We start from the raw sequence: 24,935 nt of genomic DNA on the forward strand, positions 1-24,935 counted from the left end.
ATGCTAGGTTCCAAGTTTACTTCTTTTTAATGCCCAGATTCTTTTCTGCAAAACTGCTTGCCAGAGAGTTGTTCTCTGTGTTTTCTAACTAAATTCTTCTGAGTTCATAAGTCTTACCTTCTGGATTTAACGACATGGCAAAGCTGTGAATAACAAAATGTTTAATCTCCTGACCTTAACTCCCTTTGTGTTAATTACATTTTCTTATATCTTGTAATATTTAGTATAAATGCATCATCCGTGGAACAATTATTTTCCTTAGAGAAAGGATCTGTGATTTATACTCTACAGTGTTTTCAAAACATCAGTGAAATTGCCTAGTGTGTAAACAAGTGAAGATTATCCTTCATTTTAAATGATATATAAAGAAATAAAATAAAAGACACTTTCAGGAAATGAAGAGAGTGAAATTTCCATTTTCATAATGAAGAATCTGACCTTTCTACTCCTTGGCTGATTACATTGTTCTCATTATGAAAATACTTGAAACAGAGAGTATTGCATTCTTCCTGCTTAAAAAAACCCACCACAAACAAACAACCTCCTCATCCCCTCCCAAATTGCCAAACCTATTAAAATACTTCACAAGCTCTTTTTAGGATAAGTTTTTAAACAATGTCATAGCAATAATGAAAAGAAATAATTGAGATTTAAGACTGGGAGAAAGAGGCCAACCCTCTTCCCTGACTCGCTGAAGATACTGAAGACTAATGTAATGTGACTGCAGTATACTCCCAGTGTCAACGAAATATTCTTCCACCTTTTGACATGGAAGGGAGGTTTCCTTAGAAAAGCCAAAAAACCCTTGCAGGATTTCCCGCATGAGTGATGGATTCCTTGCCCAGAACCCATAATTATTTCATCCTTCTGCAGAACTCTACTCTTAGGTATCTCTGTGAGCCTCTGTGAGTTAGCAATGATAGCTAATGAATTATTTTGCATGACTTCAAAAAAAAATGAAACATCTGGGGTCTCAGAATCCTCAGAATAGAATATACTTCATTACACATTTTTTTCTACTGTCCAGATTTCTAGCAGGTGCATCTGCCAGTGGAATTTTAATTATCTGTGGGTATGTAGACATTTAGGTTGGGATTTTTAAAGACCCCTGAGAGAAGGCTTTAGGCTCCTTGAAAATTGCAGTCTTTCTATGAGAAATCTAGTATTTATCCTCCAAAGGTCTGCAATAGGTACTTATATGTTTCTTTTCTGAAATGTGCTTATCCACTATGGAGAAACACTTTTCTACTGTTTTTTTCTGTATATTTGCTGAATATCATCCCTTACACACTTCATGTTCATTCATTACTCATTAACATCATGTGGGCTGGAATGGCAATCAGGTTTATTTGTAAGGTTTTTCTACTCTTCTTTATTTTAAATGGTGAGATGTGTTGTAGGGAAAAGTAATATCTTAAATTAGGCCAAACTGACAGCACTGAGAAAATCCCTAAGTCTCAGGTACTTTCAGGGTTCCTTACTCTAAATTTAAAGCACAAAAAGGAAGCTTCCAGCTACATAATTTGGCTAAATATCAGTATTCTGTCATGGGTGTTTTCAGCATGGTAGGAAACTGTTACAATTATGCTTTATAGTCTACTAGTATAAATAAATATTAAAGGTATAGTAAAAAATAAATGCTACAAGTTAAACTGAAAGACACCAAAACAGTTAAGTGAAGGAGAAGGAAAGTATAGTGGGAGAACATAACTGGATAGCTGCAAACGTATGAACTCTCACTTACTCATAGAGCAGCAGGATGTTTTTGGTGTAAATAGTTCTCCTAACAGATATCCTCTTAAGAAGTTCTTCTTGGCTACTGTTTTCCACATCACAATGAAAAATTCTTCTGTCAGGGAACAAGAAACCTGATCCAAAGTCCACTGGTACCAGTGGGTTTTGGATTAGTCTGATGGATCATGGTTCATGTATACCAACAAAAAATAAAAATCCTGGTGCTAAATTATGAACCTGAGTCAGGCTCAGTGAAGCAGATTTGATGTAGGGCTGGTGAATTAAATAATAGACAAGAAACCTCTGTTGCTTGTTGGAAAATTTTAAACTGCATGGATTTTCCACATGAATAACTTTTCCTTAAAATGGAGTTACTGAGATCTAGCTAAGAATGTATGCTTCAGAATACTAACGTCACTCACTGCATAAAACAGGTATTGCTGTACACAGCCATGAAGGGAAAACAACCAAAATACCACATATACCAGGTTTATTGTTGAGAATGAGATTTTTGAAAGCAAACAGAGTCAAAACAAAATTAAAGTGGTGCATTTCAGCCTCTACAGGGCCAGTTTACAAAACTGTATTATATTGAAGTGAACTTCCAATATTTGAAATATTTTAGGTCCTGCCTATGATCTCACGATTTGTGAAGTTAGAAATACATCACTGGTTCTTCTGTGGAAAGCTCCTGTGTATGAAGGCAAAAGCCCTATTACTGGGTATTTAGTGGACTATAAGGAAGTAGATACAGAAGACTGGATCACTGCTAATGACAAACCTACTTCAAAGCGCTATTTTAAGGTAACATTTTCATCAGTTAGTGTTAATTCAAAACTGAGTTCTAAAAACATCTGATTGAGTACAACAAAGGTGTGTATTTGAACTTGGGCTTCTGCTAACATCTTCATATAAGTAAACAAAAGAGTTTAGATATTGTTTTTTAATTTGGCTTTGCTCTTTATCTTTTTCAAGGTCACTGATTTACATCAGGGTCATACCTATGTTTTCAAAGTTCGTGCAGTGAATGATGCCGGGGTAGGCAAGTCATCTGAGATATCTGAACCAGTGCTTGTCGAGGCACGGCCAGGTAATGAACTTTTTTACCTCCTCTGCTTCTAAAATACTGAAATACTTAGAAGTGAATTTAATCAATCTGATTTGATACTGTAGCACAGGTAAGTATTTCAAGAGTTAAGAAGCTCTTAGCCTCAAAAATTAAAGAAAAAATCATGTGGATACAGAGGTACTGTCAAGAATTTTTGCTTTATTTACTGCAGGAAATATTTGATAATCAGTTATTTCAGTTTTTATTCTCAGAAACAAAAGTGCTACTTGCTGTGAGTGAAAAGAAGTATGACAACTCATTTATTAATGCTTCAAGAGTGATAAAAGATTAATTTACTTAAATTGTTCATACATTCTCACATTCAGTTTCATTTTATAGATTCATTTCTTAAGAAGAATTTATTTTAAGTATTCCTTTTTTTTGTGTAGAGTAAGAATCTTGCTAGTATGTGATGCTGAGTCAGCATATGACATAAACACGCTTCAAGATCTGCAAGAAAGATCAGTATCTGTTAGTGAAGATGGACAAAATTTGCATGGGCTTTAGTAACTTCTGAATTGCAGCTCAAAAGAAAAATGCAGCCTTGACATTTTTGTTGATTCCTATTTTGCAGGAACAAAAGAAATCTTTTCAGGTGTGGATGATGAGGGTAATATTTACCTTGCTTTTGAGTGCAAAGAAGCTACAGATGCATCTCATTTTGCGTGGGGTAAATCATATGAGGAGATTGATGATTCTGATAAGTTTAAGATTGAAACAAAAGGAAATCAGTAAGTCATGCCAGTCTATCAAATTATTAGAAGTTTGTCCTGTTAAAAATCTCAATATCATGAGAAACCCTGCTAATTATATCCTTCTTTATCGATGATTTTAGTTCTAAGCTGTACTTCAAAAATCCTGATAAATCAGACTTGGGAACTTACTCTATCTCAGTTAGTGACACAGATGGGGTTTCATCCAGCTTCGTAATGGATGATGAAGGTAAGGTCATTACCATCTTAAGTCTTTCTTCATTTTACCACCTCAACTGCACTAAAAATTGTCCAAGAAAAAAAAAGAACTCCACAACTCTCACATTCTTTCCTATGCATTAAGGAAAAACAAAAAAGACTGCACAACAGGCTTTGTGTGATTGCATATTTTTCTGATTATCACAATAATGAAAGTTTGGATAACTTAAGGAAATATTTTCTTTAAAAAAAAAAGATAAAGAATATGACCAATTATAATTGTTTTCTTTATGCTGGGACTATAATGTTGTTCGCAAAAACCTGTTACAGTGTCAGTTAAAAGTCTAAAAGTGTTGCTTTTTTCACTGTGTTGTGAATCTCTTTCTCTAGTATTTGAGTTTTGCTGTGCTTTGACTTCATAGCCTTTCACATCTTATAATAATTGGTTTTCTGTTAGCTATAAAGCTACCATCAGATCTGTGCTTACCAAGGACCCTAATATAGAGACGGACCTTGAGGCTCCAGATACAGTTTCATACAACGGAGGTGCAGAGAATTACTAAGAAGAATGTGAGAAAAATGTTGTTGCTTTAACTAGATCTGAATACATAGGGTTAAATTATCCTTTAGCTTAAATTTAGATTAGTTTTGCTTTATTTCATTGTAGGTATTTTGTTTCATTGGAGTTGTAATGAATTTGCTTCAGTCTGACTTTGGTTTAGCATGAGAGGTGCTGAGATGAAAGGCAAAGCGGGGGGGTGACTTTACTATTTTTAAATAGCACAAAAATTATTTTGGTGCTTTCCCAGTCCACAGGCTGTGATTGCTATGCACAGTTCCTTAAGCATGAAAATCCCTCTACTTACCTTCTAAGTCATTTAAGGAGAGGAGATGAGACTGAATGTGAGTCTGATAGTAGGCAGGACTTTTATCACAGTATGAAACATGTCAAACCTCCCATTCAAAGTAGGTGTTGAGAAGAAATCCATGTGCAGACACAAAAAATATGGTTGTCCGGGACATGGACCATTTATGTGGACTCTTAGTCATTACCAATATCTGCTTCTTCTAGGGAAGCTAAACTTGTAATATTTTTAATTTTCCAATGAATACTGTAGGAAAAGACAGATATGCATTTGCTCTTGATAACTTCCCTTTGGCTTAGTTGTAAGGCATCACTCTGAAAGCTGTCTGTAAGTCTTGTCACCACCAGTCCTACCTTTGGAGGTTATTTTATAGAAGACCACTAAAGGTGTTTCCCATCCCACACTTAGCCCATGTCTTCCCTGGTCATATCTGTCACTCAAAATTACATTTTTATTTGTACTGGATCTATGAGCAAGTGTTAGATTTTGCACCTCTACACTGAAAACCATTATTTCACTGCCCATTTACTTCCTCAAATGCTATAAATTCTCCTGTAATTTTGCTAAATCCTCAACCATGTCATAAATGCTTGCTAATTTCCTCTGGTCTTTACATTATCTATAAAGTTGGAATTGGCAGTAATGTTAATCTTCCAAATCTTTATTAGTAATGAATATGATAAATAGGGTTAGTATGAAAATCTAACAAAGTGGTTTCTAGACTCTCGCACAACCTTCATGAGGATTTAGTGCATTAAATAGGACTTTCTGTACCTTTTTCAGACTAACCTGCCCTCAGTCTTGTTTCCTGCCACAGTAAAACAAGCTTTTCAGGTACAGTGTCGGAAAGGAAGTCAGCAGATAAAGGAACCTCAAACACTACTTAGAAGCTACTGTCTCCCATCTTTCATTTAAATCCCATAGAGAATTTAAAATAGGTTTTGTTCTTTCTTTAGATTCTTTTGCATAAGCCAGTGTGTATGAAAATGCACAAAATAGGAACACTCACTAAATCCATATATCAGAATTTTAAGTTTCTCAAATGTTATTTTTTAGTCATCACTTTCTGAAGAGGGTTAGGTATTTCACATATAAGACTTAAGGAGATTATCTGCTGATGCTGATATGTACCTTCTTTGACACTTGTTTTCTGACTGTACTTTTCAGAATAAATTAAAACATGAGTATTTTTCTTAATTTCAGAGTTTGAACGTTTGTTGGCATTAAGCAATGAAATAAAGAATCCAAGTAAGTTGAAGATCTGAATCTACTTGATACTTCTAGAAGAAATATAATTACATACAAATGACTGGAGTTCCGAAAAGGTTCTTCCTGAGACAAGGGCAGGCTAATTTTTCATGGAACAACTTGCTTCCTTATCTTTCTGTTCAATTAGAAGAATATCAGTTTGCATTTAATAAAATCATCATTGCCTAAAAGTCTTTTGAAGTTTGACAATAGACTATGGGTTGCTACTAGCCAATTCCTTAAGCATTGTGCAAACTATAAGGTGTAAATTCTTTTCTCCCTTCGAGAAATTAATTTAAAAATCAGCCAAAGACTGCATTAGACGTCTTTTCCCTGCATAAAGTTTATTCTATATCCAGCATTCCATAAATAATAGGGAGATACTAATATTTTACAGTAGTCCTTTTTCTCACAAGGTTTCATGTATTATTGACTTTTGATTGCTTTTCTTGCTACAGCAATACCTCTGAAATCAGAATTAGCTTATGAGGTTCTTGACAAAGGAGAAGTTCGTTTCTGGATTCAGGCTGAAAGTTTATCACCAAATTCTACCTTCAGATTCGTTATTAATGATAAAGAAGTTGAAAACAGTGATGTAAGTACATATTAAATACTATATATATATGTGATTTTCTTTTATAAACTTACATAAACTTTTATGTATTAATAGGTATACTATTTTTATAGCTGCTTAAAAACATGTTATTAAAAGTCTGATAATAACTGAAAGGAATGCCAATCTTTAACTTGAATCTTTTTTGCAGTATAGAATTCCTGTTGCAGAGTGAGATTATTCATACCAAAAAAGGAGAGCAAAGTTTAACCCTCAGAAGTTCGTATTCATTTTGGGTAGCTAGACAACCAACAGCCAAAGAGAAGGAGAAATTATACACAGACCAGTATTAAACACATCTGATGAAAGCAGTGCACAAATATTTTAGTAAAATAGCTCAAAACAAAAAAGCTAGTTCAAGTACAGTTTTGGACTCCAATCCAGCAAGACCCTCTGAGGCTACTACTACTAGTTTTACATATAATGTGGGACGCACTTGACAATGCAACAGTAGTCATAGATATAAAACTTTTAGATGGTGTCACATTCTATTTATTTTTTTTTTTTAGATTTTGGCCTACATAGTAAATAGGCATTGAATGGCTACATGGAGATGAAAGGACAGGCCACCAGCTTAATGCATTTTTATAGCTCTAGGAAGACCTTTCATAGAAAGAGAAACAAAAAAGTGGTCAGATGGGGTTGGGAAGAAAGCAAGGTCATGCCTTTGCAGGGCTGGAGTATGGTTCATCTACTGGGAATAAAGTATAACACTGGACATATCTTTTCCTGTGAGGAATCTACCTCCAGTGCACCTGTTTGAAAGGTTTAGTTTACTCCTGAGGATGCAAAGCCTGGTTTTGGCCAGAGAAGCTTATCAGCATCTTTATACCATAGAAAAACAAAGAGCGTTTACTTTAATTACGTATTGACAAGCAGAAGAAGTGTTTCTGAGTAAAATACTTTTCTGTTTTTCTTAAAGAAGTAATAAACTACAGCACTGAAAACCTGAATATTAGTGACTAGGATGTATTGAAGTGACAATATTCTGTCTTGGCAACGTTAGTGGAACAGAACGAGCTATTTTTAGTTTGCGTATGTTTTGGAAGTGTTGACATCAGAGAGAGTCTTGAAGTGGAGCTGCATTATTTCACCTCTTTAATTAGTAACCCACAGGTGACATTTACGTTTGGAGACTGATGATATTTTTGTGGAAAGTCACGTAAAAGCCTAGTATTTATGGTGCCCATAAAATCATTGAACTTCATCTTGCTGCATAATGGCAATAGTTAGAAGCCTAATTACACTCTAAAACCTGCCTGGAGACTGGGCTACAGTCACTGAACATGTTCAATAGACCGTTATGCTGGTGAATTGTAGTCTGATTCTTGACATTGGCTGAAGTGATAAATTTTTCCTTCTAGGTCCTAAAAGGGAGCGGTTTCAGTAAAATTTCAAAATAGTCTGAGAATGGCATGAACTGGGCCCCATTTAATCAGCTGTCATTTTAATCTTTTAATATTTTTTTCTTTTACCCAAAAGCAAGAAATAAAAAATAATTCTAGAAGTATGATAAATGATCAGATTAAAACTTACATCTTGCTCTTCTTTTTCTGCTTCTGGTAGATTTCAATTTAACACTCTCCCTGAGAACTCATGAAACGAATGCAAGTGTTGTCCTTGACCTCTGTGGGCAAGAGACTGTAAGCGAGAATTTGAATTTGCACTTTTTGATAGTTTGATGAAGTTTATAACTTCTCTTTTTAACCTACCTAGCCTATCTCCTGAACTCTTACAGATGAACTCTTACATAAGTAATTTTTCTACTTAATTTCCTGATTAATAAAAACTTGTTTTATTCTTTGACATTATATCTTTCTTTGAACTATATATGGGAAAGCACATATCCAAATTATATGAGCATTTTCTCCTGTTATTTTATATAAATGTTATACCTCAGTCCCTTCCCTCTAAGAAATTTATTTAATAAATTGTTCTCCTAAGCAATCTGTTGGCTACTGCTTTGTTAATTCCATTATCTTTTCTCTTTCTTCATTCTTCAGTTAACCCATTAAGATTTAAAATAGTAATATTTGTATATTTGAAAGTACCAGTAATGAATACTAAACATCTTGACTATGTCTACACTATTATTCCAGGCTTGTTTTCCATACAACAGTGAATCTTTTCTTGAGGCTGGCCAGGAGGTGTCCCTCAAAGCTGAAGCAGATATATCTGTAGGGTCATTCCTACTAATTTTGGATCAGTACTTAAAGGTTCTTCCACTTAAGGAAATAGTCCCAGAGAGTTTAATAACTGGTATTTTTACTAGCTTTTTCCCCCCTCCTTCTTTTTTCCCCTTTCCTAAACTTAATCTACCTGTGGCTTTAGGTAGGCTTTAGTTTTGGAGTCAAATAAAAAGGTTAATCAAAACATTCTGTTTATAAGGCATCATGTCTCCTTTTAAGAGTAACAGTTTACTGCACAGAACTCCTTCTAGATGGTGACATTTACTTTTCTGTCCCATCATGAATGGAACAGTTAATGTGTAATATCCTCGGCCACATTGGTTGCCTAAAAGTATTAATCAGGTAACTTCTGTGGATTATTTTTACTTTGCTTTCAGAATTTATTAATTGAGATTCAAACAACATCACTGTTAGTGAGACACACAGTCCTCATGGTTGTTAATCACTGAATGAAAGAGGGTATTACTTAGTAAGAGGTGGTTGTATCTAAAATAGTACCTGCAAATTCAGAACACATATCTTTCAAGTATTGTCTAATATTTGCTTGCATTTTTCTGTTTCCTTGATGATGCCTGCCAATAATTTATCTTTCTGGAATATTTAATAGAACGCGAACACAAAAAGGACACAAACAGTGAAAAGCAGACTAGCAAAACCCCTTGCTGCACTGGAAGCTATAATGCAGCTAAAGGCTGGCTGTGTAGGCTCTTCTTCAAACATGCATAGTGCCATAAACTATTATTTTTAAATCCAAACCAGCTGTATTATGATGACTCAAGGATTCCAAATGCAGCTGCGCACAGAGGTTTCTGTCACCACTGGGATCTGGTACAACAGTAAATACAAGCACAACCCTGTTTCCATAGTTTACAATTAAAAGGACATGTGAAAATTGAGTGTGGAGGCAGGGTTATAAAACATGATTAATTCAACAGGGAATCATAAGTAATTTACACTATACTGAAGTTTTTGTTTATTTCAGAGGCATAAAATAAATTGTGACCGTTCAAATGGCATTATAGAAATGGTGATGGACCGATTTACAATTGACAATGAAGGTACCTACACAGTACAGATTCAAGATGGAAAGGCCAAGAACCAGTCTTCATTAGTTCTCATTGGAGATGGTATGTTCACCGAAACATTGAAACTTTGACTCTGATGAAGAAATGAATTTTAGTTATTCTTGGAGTAATTTTGTGACTAACTCATTTTTCATTCACTTCTAAAATTTAGCATTCAAGGCAGTATTGGCTGAGTCTGAGCTCCAGCGAAAGGAATTTCTCAGGAAGCAAGGTATGACAGAGTAGACTGGTGATTTTAGGCCCAGTTTGCAGCTAATGATGCATCCCTGGTGAATACTAAGTGCGTCCAACTTCCATTGATTTCATTAGAAGATGAATATATTGCAGAGTCTGAGAAGACACTGAACCCTTGGTGGATCTTATTTTCCAGCATTGTGATATGATACATGCAGGTTGTGACAGAACTTTCGCTAAGTAAAGAAATAAAGTGGGAGTCCCTACAAGAGGTTATCTGCTCAATATTCATGAGAAGGGTGCCTACTGTAGGCTCTCATCCAACAAAACATTCCAGCACATTTATTTTTAAGCATACAAATTGTCCCTTCAATATAATTGACAGAAGAGTTGACAGCATAGCATCAGACAAGGAAGATTAAAAACCAGATCCTGTGGTTTCTGTCCAGGCAAAATTCCAGGAACTAAATGTATATTTGTTGCATAGTTGCTATACAGTTTCAGAGTTTGTTATATACTTGCTATCAATATTGGTTGCAGCTGAAAGTAAGAATTACTATTGGATACCTAATTCAGAATTCTATCACTGTGAAATGCTTAAAAAATTGAGTTTGAGCTCTAGTTTGTAATTTTTGCTTGGCAAGCACATGGCTTTTAGGATGAAAGTAATAATAATAATTAAAAGCATTTATTCTAAATAGCTTAGATAAAATTCTCTACATAAGCAATGTAATTAGATTATTTTCTATTTTGGGGGGGGATTATTTATTTTTTTTTTAATAGATTTAGGAAGGAAATTATACCACTTACAGCATAAACTCACAAGATCTACAGTTCTCAGTGACTTAAGTGAAAATCTGGGACTTTACTACCTTCCAGGTCTGGATATTGCAGTTATGGGCCCTGACCCTGCAGACACTAAAACATATAACTTTACTGACATGAGTAAGCACAATAATTTTAAAAAGGCTATGTATGTCAGTAAATTTACTTAAGGATATACATATACTTGCAGAATTGGAACCTCAGTGGGGAAAAGGAATAGTTCCTGTTCTGCTGGTAATGTTTCATACATTTTTTCACTTTATATAATTTAGACAAATAATGTCTGGCATGGGATTTTTGCTTTGACCATTTAATTGGGTGTTTGGATACATTTGTTTATTCTCCAGTTCCCTTTGCATTAAATACATTGTTTGTACACTTGTTTGTAGCTACTCTGTTTCTTTCCTATGCTTAGCTGGCAATTGGGCATAAACATATTTAGTAAATTAATCTGTCTCACCATTTTACGTTTTGGAATTACATGAATTATCATAAAACCAGAGATAAGCCTCAGGTTTCTAAACTGTACTGTAGACACCTGGGTCAATACAATAAAAACTTACTACAGGATTTTCCTTTTAGTGCATAGGTAGTTGAGGAGTTCCCTCTCATCACTCTGATGTAAGGATGTTATAATATAATTGTCATCCTTTTTCTTTTTTTCACTGCATCTCTCTGATACTCTTCATTCTACAACATATGCTTCAAAACAATTTTGTTTCTTAGGTCCTCACTTCTCAGAGTTTCTGTATTGGGAAGTTACAGAGGAATGTGAAGTTTTACTTGCTTGTAAGGTGAGGAAATATACTTGAAATAATTTGTTAGAATGTGTTGATTTAAAGTTGAGGTAGGAAATATGAGGAAAGATTTTGATATTTTTAAAATTAAAAGTTTCATATGAAAACTTTTTTTTATTATTTAGAAATATTTAAAATAAAAATTTCTGACTTACTACTCTTCTGCTGTATTCTTCATTAAGACAAAAAAAAATTTACAGAAGACTTCTAAATGTGATAGGTGATCTAATTCTTTATAATAATTGTGAACCATAACAATAATTTAAACAAAATATTCATCCAAAGCCAGAGTTCAAACTCTTTCCTCACCATTTTCTGATTTAAAGGTTCCTCTACCAAAGCATCTGTTATTTAATCAACTGTAACCAAACATGCAACAAAGGCTTCTAGAATTAAAGTTATAAAACATGATTTTTATTATATTTGGCTAATGACCTTTGAATCTTAACTAATGCTAATGTGCATGGAATTCAGAGTAATTTCTGCTGTTAACATCTTTATATGCCATTCTAAACTGATACATTTTAATTTGTGTTGCTCTTCTAGAGTGACTAATTAGAGGTCTGAATAACTAAATTAATTGAATTGAACAGGCATCAAACTCCTTTTCATTGCCTTTTCTTGTAATATGGACTCTTTTGTATTAATTTTCTCCACTTCTTTTGAGTAAGCTTTTGGCTTTTAATTAGACTAACTTGAATCATTCATTATGAGCAATTCACATGCACATTTGTGGAATTTTTTTCCTTTTTTTTTTCTGCTCACTAATTAGGAGACCTTTAACCTCAACTTATTCCCGGCAGAACTGGCCTGGGTGGTGAAGCTGCCATTCTGTGTGCCCCCATTTTAAGGCTCAACACTCATTAGCTAAGATGGTACCTTTGCTGGTACTGAGCTGCATAGCTGGTGTACTTTATAATCTCCACATGCATTTGCCTCAGACATGAACCCTGCTTATCCTTTCCTTCACATGTGGAATTATATGTTGCCTAACCAGTTATACTAGTGTTAATTCTCTACAAATTAATCTGAAATTATCCTTCTCTTCATTGACTGTCAAACCTGTTTATACCACTGAAACTGTGAAAGGCTGAGTGTCTGATTATATGCTTTTCACCAGTGTCCTTTGTGTTCATAAGGCCAGAACATTTTATGTAAATGAAATGTAGGATATGGGCTGTTTGCACACTTGTCATTTTAACTATGCCATTGACCTTAAAATGTTTGTTACTGTTAGTATGTGACTGGCCATTAGGTTCACATGGTACTGTTGTTTATGCTTGCTTAACTGATATTTGTACATAGGAAGAGTTTAAACAATAAAGCCTGGATTTGTCCTATAAACTTCAGATACCTGACATTTGAGTTACAAGTGTGGCTGACCTGGGCTATTTCTGTGCTAATAAAAACCATCTAAGGAACAATCTCTGCTTCCCCAGGCCATATCATAGCACTTGGCCCAGGTCTCTTCTAGGCTCTGTTTTGTGCTCCTGCGCGAAAGTAATTGTCATGGGTGATTTTACCTCTTGAAAGAGCCTGGGATAATGTGAAGGAAGTACCTGTAAGAAAGGGCTTTTTGCCTTGACTTTCTCAAAGGCCGTGGCATGAAATAGGGGACTTAGGAAACCAGGCCAACTGAAAGCTTGTGTGGGGCAGAAGATGGACTGTATGATTCAGGTTCATAACAGTAATAATGAACAAATATGGGTTGTGTTATAAAACAGTATATCCAAAGTAATACACATTACCTCACATATCACTTATTTTCTATGTGATTGGACCTGATTGACTTTTGATTGACTTAGTGTTTAATTCTGAAATAGCTGGGATTGATGACCTTGTTCTTGGCATTGTAGCCCTTGCATGCCTGTGGGACATGTTTGTACATATGAGTGATAATTTGATGGTGTTTGCTTTTTATTGTGTGTTTATTTTTCTTCATACGCCAGCATCTACTATCATTTTTCTTCAAGTACCTCTAAATTTCAGAATGTTCAGAAGCTACCTGCTTTTGTATAACTTTGACCCTTATTTGTACTGTGTCTGTTAAAAGCAAGATTTTTGGTGTGTGGCTAAACAGCGAAAAAGGTAACTTTTCAAAGTAAATGTCAACATGAAATAACTTCAGCAGTGCAAATTGCATGTGAAACTCAGTCTATTTATTGTCAGATTGAGTGCTAACAGTCTTTGATGAAAAATTGTTGAAAAGCATTAAAGGCTTATTCCTTCAGGCTTTGTTCAAATAAAATTGTCACTCATGTCATATGACTACAGGAATAGCCACTTTGTAGTTACTGGTAAATGTAAAATGCTGCTCACTTTTCTCAAGCAAGGCATTGCTTTGGGCCAGGTTGTGATCTCAAATACTCTGTCAGAGATCCATAGCAAGCACACTGGTTATTAAGCAGCAATATATGTGATTAATGTGAGCAGGTTTTATAGAGATGTTCAGGAGTCAAAAAATAGGAGGCCCTCCTATTTGTCTAGTCTCCTCTAGAGAGCTTTCATAGACCTGTCCATCTATGGAATGACTTCTCTAATATGAAAGTGTTAGAAATTGGTGCATGTATTTTCCTCCAAGCAAGCCACTCGAAACTATTGCAGATCTGTATTAACTTCTGGGCTGCCCTCTATCCATTTGTTCAGTTCTTTTTTAAGGAGACTTTTTAAAGCAACTGCCTGGGGACTGAGAAATGTCCTGCCAGCTCTGTCCTTCTGCCAAAGCCACGCTGACTGGGTATCCAGGCTACGCACAGAAATACTATTGCATTTTTGTGATTTTTGGAAGGGTATGGGGATAGTGATGTCAAAGAAACCATAGTGTTTCTGAAAGGGAGAAAAATAAAATATATTGCCAGGGTTTCTAAAAAGAGCTGGGCTTTTAGCTTCTTTGAATTCGTAGTTTGAGGACATTCATCCAGAGATATTTTAAGCATCACCAATACACAATTTATATTTCAAAATCAGAGCAGTACTTGAGGTATGCCTGTAGGCTATTTATGCATTTCTTAGATGATCTGCTGCTACTACAGCAAAATTCTGGCTTTCAAGCGACTTCTCTGCATTTGCACTACGTTGTGAAGCCCCTTCGTGTTGGGAGAGACTGCAATTTGTAGGATTCCTCAAGTCTTTGTACTTCTCATAGGACACAATGTAGAAGAAAAAAAGGATATCTGGTACAGCTCACAATTTTGAAGTCTCAAATGCTTTCAGAATAATAATTTCTGTTGCTCTCTGCAGTGTAGCCCTGGAAGACATTGCTTAGGTAGCTGGGATAAATCTGCAAATTGGCTGAAGACGCTCTAAGATAGGGCCTGAGTTCTGTGTTACAGCTCTCTGGAGACACATGGCAAACACAAAAAGATAAAGCAGAGTTCAGCAGCTCTAATTTCAAAGATACTCCTCAAAGATATCTCTAGAAAAACTACAACCACATAGCGAGGGTGCAAAACCCTTTAAGGGAAGAGATTGACAGAATTGCCTTTAAGGATTTGACAGGGCTCTGAAGGTGTAAGCTCTATACTTCTGACCAGTTCTGTGCTGCAAATAAATACCGTAGGACTAAGGTTTGCTTAGTAGCACTTGGTTGAAATTGGTTTTTTACTTAGCTTTATTTGACATGTGTTATAAAAAAATTGACTTCTTATGTTGAAAGTACCTGTGTGACTACCTACCTGTGATCCCTTTCTTCAGGACATAGCCAGGCTTATGTGCCTTTTCTGTTGTACAGGTTGCGAACACAAAGAAGGAGACTGTTTTCAAGTGGTATAAGGATGGTTCTGGGATTGACGTTGAGGTGCCTGATCTGCAGCAGGGAAAATGTCACCTTAGTATTCCCAGGGTACAGTATCACCTACTGATTAGAATTGACAGCTTCTGCTTGACACGCTATAGATTTGCCAGGCAGAGCACTAAACCAGCTATCATGATTTCCGTGAACTGTTTTAAGAAAAAGCATATTTGCTACCCTTCAATTAGCTGGTGAGTAACTAATGCTGGTAAAAGAGTATCTATTTTTGTTATCAGCTCAGACAGTTCATGCTTAAGTTGCTTCAGCGTCTGTAGGTAAACTCTATCTCGTTAGTTCTTATTGCTCCTTAATTTATCAATTTGTTCAAGCACCTCATTTCTGACAGTGTTTCAGTTTTATTGCCTAAAATGAATAGGTTTGAGGTATATGAATTCTTAAGATTTATCTTTATGCAAACAGGACAACCTTACTTGGGTCTGAAGCCTTAGCTTGCATAGTTTCTGCCTTTGTCAAGTGCCAAAACCTCCCCAGATCGAGTTTTTCTGCTTTCAGCATAATGTGCATTCCATTAAATTTACGTATTTATTTATTGGTTTCATATTCTTCTAATTTTCTTCCTTCATTTCACTTGCAAGAGGATACTGACTTTCCAGTGGCTTCATCTTTCTTGACTAGACTTTTTTGGGGGAGGGTGGTTTCTGCTTGTCTTGAATTGTTCTTGTTACTTGTCATTCAATTATATGATGCTTCTACTATGATTTACTTGCTTGTGGCCTTGTATAAGTCTAAGACTCAATTAAATAACCTCCCAACTATATATATTTATTTATATATTTTTCCTTCAGGTTTTAAAATAAATTAAAATAAAACCACCCCCCCAAAAAAACCCTGCTGCCTTTAATGCAGTATCACTGTGTTAGATTTTAGAATGTAAGGGTAATGAATTCATTATTTACTTAGCATAGATATAATTTGACTACAGTTGCTGCTTGAATGAAAGCTACTGAGTTGATATCTGGACAGTTAAAGGATATAGATCTGTTGTTATGCTTTACATAGATTGATTCAAAAAAGTAATCATTTTGGTTGAAGAAAAATTTCATTTCTAAAGTTTGTGTGTGTTGAAGTTACCCTCTGTTACATCTTACTACACTACTTGTAATTTCTACTGACCAGGATCAACTCTTTTTGTCTTTTTGGAACCAGACTAAAAACATGGTTTCTCAAGGCAGTTGAACTGAAATCAGAATATGTTTTAGGCTTAAGAACTAACTACAGCTCCATAAAAAACATGCACAAGCCATTCATAGTTTCCATCTCATTTCTGGAAAGATTATTTAACCAGAATGCGGTACGGTGTATGCTGTTTGATTCAGAAAATCATGCAGGGGTTGAGCAAATGTTGTACTATTATCAAGTTTGTCAGTAAACGTCTTGTGTTTTCCTTGTAGCTGTCTCGCAAAGATGAAGGAGTTTATAAGGCAACACTATCAGATGATAGAGGTCATGATGTATCTACTCTTGAATTATCAGGAAAAGGTAACATTTAGTTTACTATATTGAAATAATGATCTCCGTATGTTCACAAGAGGTGTCAAAGATCTATCCTTGCAAATGGCAAGTTAGCAAACATTTTTGGGGTCCTTTGCATTTCATTTCTTAAGTTATAGAGGCCTGAACTGCAGATCACCAGTTTAGGAGGGGTGATACTGGTCATTGTAATGGTTACTCTCTAGTACTCTGACAGGCAAGAAATGAAGTAAGTTTCTAATCAGGCAGACACCCCCTTTTATGTGAGATCTTTTGTAGAGAGCTCTCTCTCTCTCAAATTTGTTAAGCTTTAATGTCTACAACCCCCCCTAAAGCACCAAAGTGCTGAATATGTTGATGTAGGTCTGTCTGTGGCGACTGAGAGTTATTTTGATTGTAAAATCATAAAGCTGTATTGTAGGTTAACTCCAGTAGGCAGCTCAGCCCCACATAGCTACTCGCTTCCCTCCCTGCCACCAACCCTGGTGGGATGGGGGAGAGAACTGGAAGGGGAAAAGCAAGAAAACACGTGGGTTGAGATAAAGACAGTTTAATAGATAAAGCAAAAGCTGTGCATGACGGCAAAGCAAAATAAGGAATTAATTCACTTCTACCCATCGGCAGGCAGGTGTTCAGCCATCTCCAGGAAAGCAGGGCTCCATCACATGTAATGGTGACTTGGGAAGACCAACACCAAAACTCTGAAAGTCTCTCTTCCTCCTTCTTCCCCCAGCTTTCTATGCTGAGCATGACGTTCTATGGTCTGGAATACCCCTCTGGTCAGTCGGGGTCAGCTGTCCCGCCTGTGTCCCCTCCCAACTCCTTGTTCACCCCCATCCTCCTCACTGGTGGGGCAGTCTGAGGAACAGAAATAAAATGCTTTCATGCTGTGCAAACACTGCTCAGCAATAGCTAAAACATCCCTGTGTTATCATCAACACTGTTTCAGTCACAAATCCAAAACACAGCACCATACAAGCTGCTATGAAGAAAATTAACTCCATCCCAGCCAAAACCAGTACAATCTCCGCCCCTCATTCCATACCATTTATGTCATGTTCAGGAGTCACACTATCTAATACATCCTCATTAACCACCTCCTCCATTCCTGTCCTTTGGTACATACACAGATATCATTCTCTTAGTCTATGGATTTTCAAGTAAGGGGTATCCTGACCACTGGAATAAACAAAAGGTACAGTAGTTCTCCATCTTATGGTCAGGGGTCCTTCCAGAGACTATACTTCAGGTATGGTAAGACAGTGCTGTGCTGCAAGTGTACAGTGAAATGCCTATTTAGAGAATTCATAGTGTCTAATTCTGTGGGTCCAGGAAGCTTTGAAAATGTCAACCAGCAAAACCACATGAACTGCAGTGTTAAAACGAACAGTGGGTCTCCTAAATGGTGGAGTTAGCCTTGAAACGTAAAGGATAAACAGAGAAGTTTAGCATGAATGGGACCCTGGAAGACTGCATATTTTATGGGGCAGGTTAGTTCAAGCTCAGGATGCATTGGCATTCAAATGAAAATAAATGCAAATAAGGGTAAGAGAATCTAGTCTAAAATGCACTGATGGTAGGCATTTAAATAAGGTTTCATATGTTATCAGATATCACAGTAAGCTACTGTAATTCTACGTATATTTAAATTTGTTCAGTGAAAAAAAAGTTAGTTTACTTCTGAGTCTATAGCAAAGATTGATCTGTTGCCAACATAAATGATTTTTACTCAACTTGGGCAGAGAGATCTTCCTTGGGCTTCTTTGCTTAGGTCCCACCAACTAAGCCAAGGTGAACCTGGATTCATCCCACCTGCATGTAGACATTTGACCCAAATAATGAATATTATTTGCTGGGTCCTAATAGAGGGAGAAAGGCATGTTCAAAAATTAACTCAATTTACCAAAGATCTTAATATTTTTTTATTTTCAGCAGGTTGGGGAATTACCTGAAATAAGAGGAAAAGATGAATATCAGACTGAGTTCTTAAGCGATTCATGTCCTCATGTCAACATGCCAGTAGAAGCATAGTGGAGTTTGCAGACAGTTACAGAATTGAATCACGATTTATTTTAGCAGAGACAAAAAATGTGCAGATACAGATCAATACAGACCAAATATACAAGTAGTGTTTTCTGAACTTCATGCATTTCGCTGTCTTCCCTCTTCATAAAAATTCTTCAGCCTTGAATATGCATTCTTCAGATTTTGGTGCTTCTTTCTTTCTCTTTCCATCTTAACACAATGACACTGAATAGGATTCTTCTGCTATGAAAGAGTTCCCTGTTCTTCTGCTGTTGTCTCCAGGGTTCTCCCCTTCTGCAAACCCATCAGCTCTCTGATATTTCACAAGCTTGATATGATACCTGTTTTCTTTCACTTGCTGTTGAAGGGGTTTACATTTGTCAAATGCCAACCTACAGGGAGCAGGTGAAAACTGTTTTCACCTAGAATGTGATAATTTCTCTTTCCCCTGCACTCTCCTCTGAATGTGAACTATCTAGTTTTAATGACCTTTTATTGTTTCTGGCCTGAGGGATACAAAGACAAAGATTTGACAGCAGACAGCTGACTCCAGACACAGCAGAGATACTGAGTGACACAGCACAGAATTCATATGCTGTACACAGTCAGTCTCCAATTTGTCCCATACACCTGTTGCAATTTTAATGGTTTTCTTTGCCTAAGGATGTGAAGACTTCCCATATTGCTTTAATTAAACTGAACATAACAAAGCTATATTCGGATTGGATTTTGATGGTACATTTTCTTTTTTTTTTTCCTTTTTTTTTTTTTCTCTTCAGTGTACAATGATATAATTCTGGCATTGAGCCGAGTCAGTGGTAAGTAAATGCTGTCTTGGATTTTCACGTAGGTTTTTAATGTTAAAGTCATCTGAGCCTGAGGCAGAAAATTTTTATTATAAGTGGGAAATCTCTGAGAGTCATGATGCTTATATTATTATGGACATGTTATTAAGTTTCTGAATAGGCAGTTGACCTTGCTAATTGACACTATTAAAAGGGAACAAAGTATTATTCCACCTGGCTTGTTTGGTTTAGATACTGTGACAATGTTGTAGCAATAATTTTCTTCTGACATCCCACTGGTAAGTGAACCTTGATACAGAGAGAAGGAGATTCTGATCCTGCTCCCAGTGAGAAGTTGCGAGTCATTCCACTGAAAGAAAAGGGGGTGCACAAGAAAAAATTTTTTGTGCAATTAGAATCATGACACTACTGTTTCACGGCAATTACATGACTAGCTTATTGTTTCACAATGGATCTTGCTAGTCATAATGCTTGTATATGACAATAAAACCATAAACTCATACTGAACTTTTACCTGATATAAATCAGCAGATCTCCTTTGAGACGCATGACCAATTGTCTCTTTGTAGTAGTTGAAAATCATGGCCCACATCTTGAATTTTTCTTGTCCTGACAGTACAAGTAGTTCATTTGACTGTTTCCTATTCATTCCACTATCCTGTTTGATCTGCATATATTCTATTTTACGTAGGTAAGTCAGCCTCTCCACTGAAGATCCTTTGCACTGAGGAAGGAATAAGGCTCCAGTGTTTCTTGAAGTACTACAATGAAGAAATGAAAGTTAGCTGGTCTCACAGGTAGATGAGAATATTTTTTTCAATTTTGAGAAAAAATTTCATCTTTATGTTTTACTATTTACTATTCTGTGGCATTCATTTAGTAACTGGACCACATTAATTAATTTCTCTTTCCAGCACTTCATATTCTCTTTTCACATAGTACATACAGTAAAAGAAATTTTAAGAGACTTGTTCAACACGTATCAGGAGGGCTGTAACAGCCAGGAAAAAAGAATCTACAGTATTCCAGCCTCTTATTCAACACAAGACTGTTTGTTTTCCACTATATTATCTCATTGGTTCAAAGATAGCAAAATACTCGAGCATAGTTTTCTACTCAGAGCTGCCCTTTTCTTTAAATGGATTAAATTCTCCTCCAATACTAGGTGAATAGAAAGGATGTGCTCTCACAGTTTAATAAAAGCTTGTATTAAGAAAGGAATTTTTTTTTTTTTCCAAACTGATACAGTCTTAAGTAACCAAAAATATTTTGATTCTGTTCCTCTTCTTTGAAAAGATACTCAGTGGGGCACAGAATACTTCAAGAATAGCCCTCAGAGCTGACAATATGACCAGAAATGAGCTTTAAAGTTCCCAATAGTTTTCCACCCTCATGTTACATTAATCATTGACTGCAGAGGCACTGTCTTCATCTGTGTATTTACAGTTAAATGTGTGCTCAAATACTTTGCCATGTCAGGCCCTCATTTGTTTGAAACCACAGGTAAGGTTTGGAAGGATTTTAAAACTCTTCAAGAGGTTTCAACTTTCACATTCCTTGATGGCCTGCAAAGATGACACACAGTGAACTGGTCTGACTTGGACAGGAAGAGGCTGGTTTATCAGCATGTTGTCATAGTTTTGCAATGCTGCCCAGCCCTTGATTTCTATGAAGACAGGAACACAAGAAAGTGTCAGTGATCATCAGGTTCAGGGAGCTCGAGAACACTTCTGCAAGGATGTGCAGCTGTAGTCATAACTCAAGCTTTGTATTCAGTAAGTTCTGCGCCTTCTTTCAGTAAATGTGGTACTGATATGATGGAAAGGAAAAGAAAAATATTTTTTGCCTCTGCCTTTTACTATATCTGCTTGAGTTTTAAAAGTGACTTAGTCCATTCTACCATCCAGTTCATAGAAATGTAAAACTAAGAATGCTACATGGCTAATAAGGAAATATCCGCGTGCATATTTGTATTTACATAGACACCTCCCCCCTCCTAATATTTCAGATTTTATAATGTCTTGCACATTGATTGTCTTGAAGATCATTAAACACAGATTTTGAACAAATAAAATTTCGATTCTTCCATGAATACAAAGATTATAAGCCGGAGTTGTTGAAGCTAAAACAAAGACTAAACCAACCAACCAAACCAACCAACCTCCCCCAGCATCTCCAAACCTCCCTGCTCTTTTAAATGGGGTTCTAGCAAATCTTTTCTTGGAAAAAATGAAAGGCTAGACAATACATGTTTTTTTACCATTGTCTGCACATCATGAAACATACCATGTAAATTTCTAGCTAGCTTTGAATTATCCATTATACTGCATAGCAGGGAACATAATACAAGTCCTAAAGCCAGCATGCATCATCCACTCATGGCACACTGGGGAATATTATATGTAGTATTTTCTAATACATAGTAATTTCTATCCAGGTATCTAATTTGGTACGCTGAACTCAATGTAGTCGTCTTATAGGAAGGGAAATAGTAAAAATTCCTTTTCCTCATCAGAGTAACTCTCTAGCTATGAAGCCAGATCAGCCCTGTCTGGGTGAATAAAATAACTGATAAAAGAGAAGCTAATGCTGACTTCATCTATTAAAAATTCCAGCTAAACATGCTTGGGGAGGAAGGATGAAAACAAGTATTTCTTTAGTTAATGAGTGAAAGAGGACACTTCTCTTCAAACCATTGGAAGTGATCTGGTTTGCATGCTCTCATTAAATAGTTTCTTCTATTTCCACTCTTCATGACAGATTATGGACCAGAAGAACCCCTGATGTGAATCGGTAGGGCATTTCTTATATTAGCTTAGGAAGTGGTGATAAGTCAATATAATGCCACTGGTTTTTAAAGACCTGTTTATTAATTATCTGCAGTTAGAATATTTGCTTCTTGTCTTGTTCTTAAAAAACCCAAAACCCCCCTACAGGTGTATTTTGACTTGATGCAAGAATAATAAATTCTATGCAAAACTTTTATTGTTTTCTTAATTGATTTTTGAAGTTAATGAAAAATATAGATATTTTTCCTCATCAGAAAAGGTTCTTTGCCTCTAGTTTTCTATTCTGATGTATTCTATGTTAGTATGCATGAAGTGTACAGAAGTCTAAAGTCATGCACCATTTTCACATACAGACATGAATGTGCATATAAACACAGACGATTGTGTATGTGGAGAGAAGAAGAGTGAGAAGCGGGTGAACAAATTAATCTTTGGAATGAAAGCTCAAGCTAATTGTTTCAAAGGGTTTCATACCCCCAACAGGAAGAAAAGAATCTTCTGGGAAATTGCTCCCATTAGTTGCAATTTATCTTTAGTTTAGGAATAGTATGTTATCCTTATATCCATCTTTTTATCCATATATCCTTATCCATCTTTTTATAGATGATCTCCTATGGAGAATATACATGAAAAGAATGTTCAAACTAATTTTTTTTTTTTTTTTTACCCAGGGAATCTAAGATTCCTTCTGGTGAAAAGATGAAGATTGGAGGTGGAGAGGATGTTGCCTGGCTGCAGATAGTTGAACCCACTGAAAAGGATAAGGGGAACTACACCTTTGAAATCTTTGGCGACAAGGAATCCTACAAACGCACACTTGATCTGTCTGGGCAAGGTAAATTTATAAGACCATATAGCAACTTTTCATGGATTAAACAGAATTTACTGGCAATAATCAGAGGAATGACAGTAAAAACGGAAAGCCTTTGGTCAGAACCAATTGTAGTTTAGTTGCACAACCGTTATGATCTTTTTAGTCTTGTATCTGTTTTCACCACCAGTGGCATTGAGTTTCAGGGATTTGGTTTCCCATTTCACTACTGTGTAACCCTGTACTGATTTTAAAAGAGCTTTAACATGAGTATGTGTTTGAATGTTTATACTGAGCCCAAAGTGCAAGTTATGTTCATGGACCATAGCACTCTCAATTGTTTTTTTTACAGCTTTTGATGATGCATATGCAGAATTCCAGCGACTCAAGTAAGTGCTACATCTTTTGCATTTTAATGCTGTAACAACAGTGTCATTACTTACAGAAAACAAAAATTATTAATAATTTCATTAATTTCATTATTTATTTCTCTTCCTCTCTTCAACAATTTTAGGGCAGCTGCTTTTGCTGAGAAGAGTAAGTTTATTTTACATTTTATCAAAGGTGTTCTACAATGTAGTCTAGTGTTCTCTTTAAGGCGTCCGTCATGATATGCTGCCATAGCTTTCAGAGTTTTGTGGCTGCAGTAATTCCCTGTTAACACATAATACTGCAATAATAATAGTATTTTGTGGATTTATTTGTTTCTAATTCCAATGGAAACCCACTAAAAGCTTTACACATTTTGCAAGCCTCCACTGTATCTTCTTGTGTCTGCAGAGGTTTTGTGGCTGTGAGCTTCTGGGTGTCATACAAGGAGATGTTGACTCTGAAAGCTGCTGTTGATACTGAATATTGAGATCTACCTATTAAGTAAAAAATCACCTGCTAGTGCCTGTTGGGCAGTGCTTGCTGAGACACTGACAGTGGGGAAGCTTGTTACTGTTGAGGTGCTGTAGGAATTCTGGTACTTTGATATCAGTTCCCCTGGTAATGACAAGATGCTTCTGCCCACAAAGAGATTGGCAGAACAAATTTTCCTTAGATCTTAGATACCACCAAGACGCTAAAAGCATCCTTTTTGCTTTGCTCTGTGCCCAAAGCACAAACTGTCAAGCTCAGCTGTAGCTTCAAGGTTGTTGTATGTATCAGTTTAGAATGCTATAGCACAATCTCTGCTAAAAAAAGAGGGGACCATAAAATACATTAAAAAGAAATAACACAAAATATCACATAAATTGTATTATTTTACGTCGTTTAACCAGGAACTACAGTTTGTTTAAAGATAAGTCCAAACAAAAGCTGCGACTAATATGATACCACGTTATAAAATCAGTAAGAAATGAGTAATTTTGAGGTCTAAACTTCACACGGTTCACATATTTTTCTTTAACTCCTAGATCGTGGTAAAGTCATTGGTGGTTTGCCTGATGTCGTTACTATAATGGATGGGAAGGTAAGGATAATGTTTGTCAATGAGTCATGCTGACTGGTGAGAAGTTTTCTTTGATGGCAAAAGGGAAGGGGATGAAGATGATTTTGTAGAAGCTGAAAGCAGAAGGAGGATAATTTAAACTACCAAATGGTAGTCATTTAATTGAGACACATGCAATTTCTAAGCAAGCACAGGTCCCATAAGCTGACTGTATGGAGAAAGCACAGCCTGATTCAGA

The 24,935-nt window shown here is 36.0% G+C and overlaps 1 protein-coding gene across 3 annotated transcripts in view; it reads left to right on the top strand.

Annotated features, from left to right (window-relative positions):
- MYOM2 (myomesin 2) overlaps positions 1–24,935 on the top strand; it is a 79,717-nt gene that overhangs the window by 49,877 nt on the left and 4,905 nt on the right. For all 3 annotated transcript variants that reach the window (XM_069805924.1, XM_069805927.1, XM_069805926.1), the window contains 17 exons: positions 2,360–2,538; positions 2,710–2,824; positions 3,417–3,573; positions 3,678–3,784; positions 5,823–5,867; positions 6,326–6,462; positions 9,652–9,796; positions 9,906–9,965; positions 11,480–11,547; positions 15,281–15,391; positions 16,753–16,840; positions 19,636–19,674; positions 20,354–20,459; positions 23,123–23,286; positions 23,615–23,651; positions 23,777–23,799; positions 24,663–24,718. In XM_069805924.1, coding sequence (XP_069662025.1) covers positions 2,360–2,538; positions 2,710–2,824; positions 3,417–3,573; positions 3,678–3,784; positions 5,823–5,867; positions 6,326–6,462; positions 9,652–9,796; positions 9,906–9,965; positions 11,480–11,547; positions 15,281–15,391; positions 16,753–16,840; positions 19,636–19,674; positions 20,354–20,459; positions 23,123–23,286; positions 23,615–23,651; positions 23,777–23,799; positions 24,663–24,718 — 1,637 coding nt within the window. The remainder of the gene's footprint in view (positions 1–2,359; positions 2,539–2,709; positions 2,825–3,416; positions 3,574–3,677; positions 3,785–5,822; positions 5,868–6,325; positions 6,463–9,651; positions 9,797–9,905; positions 9,966–11,479; positions 11,548–15,280; positions 15,392–16,752; positions 16,841–19,635; positions 19,675–20,353; positions 20,460–23,122; positions 23,287–23,614; positions 23,652–23,776; positions 23,800–24,662; positions 24,719–24,935) is intronic.

The sequence above is a fragment of the Haliaeetus albicilla genome, chromosome 18, assembly GCF_947461875.1.
Source record: "Haliaeetus albicilla chromosome 18, bHalAlb1.1, whole genome shotgun sequence".
NCBI lineage: Eukaryota > Metazoa > Chordata > Aves > Accipitriformes > Accipitridae > Haliaeetus > Haliaeetus albicilla.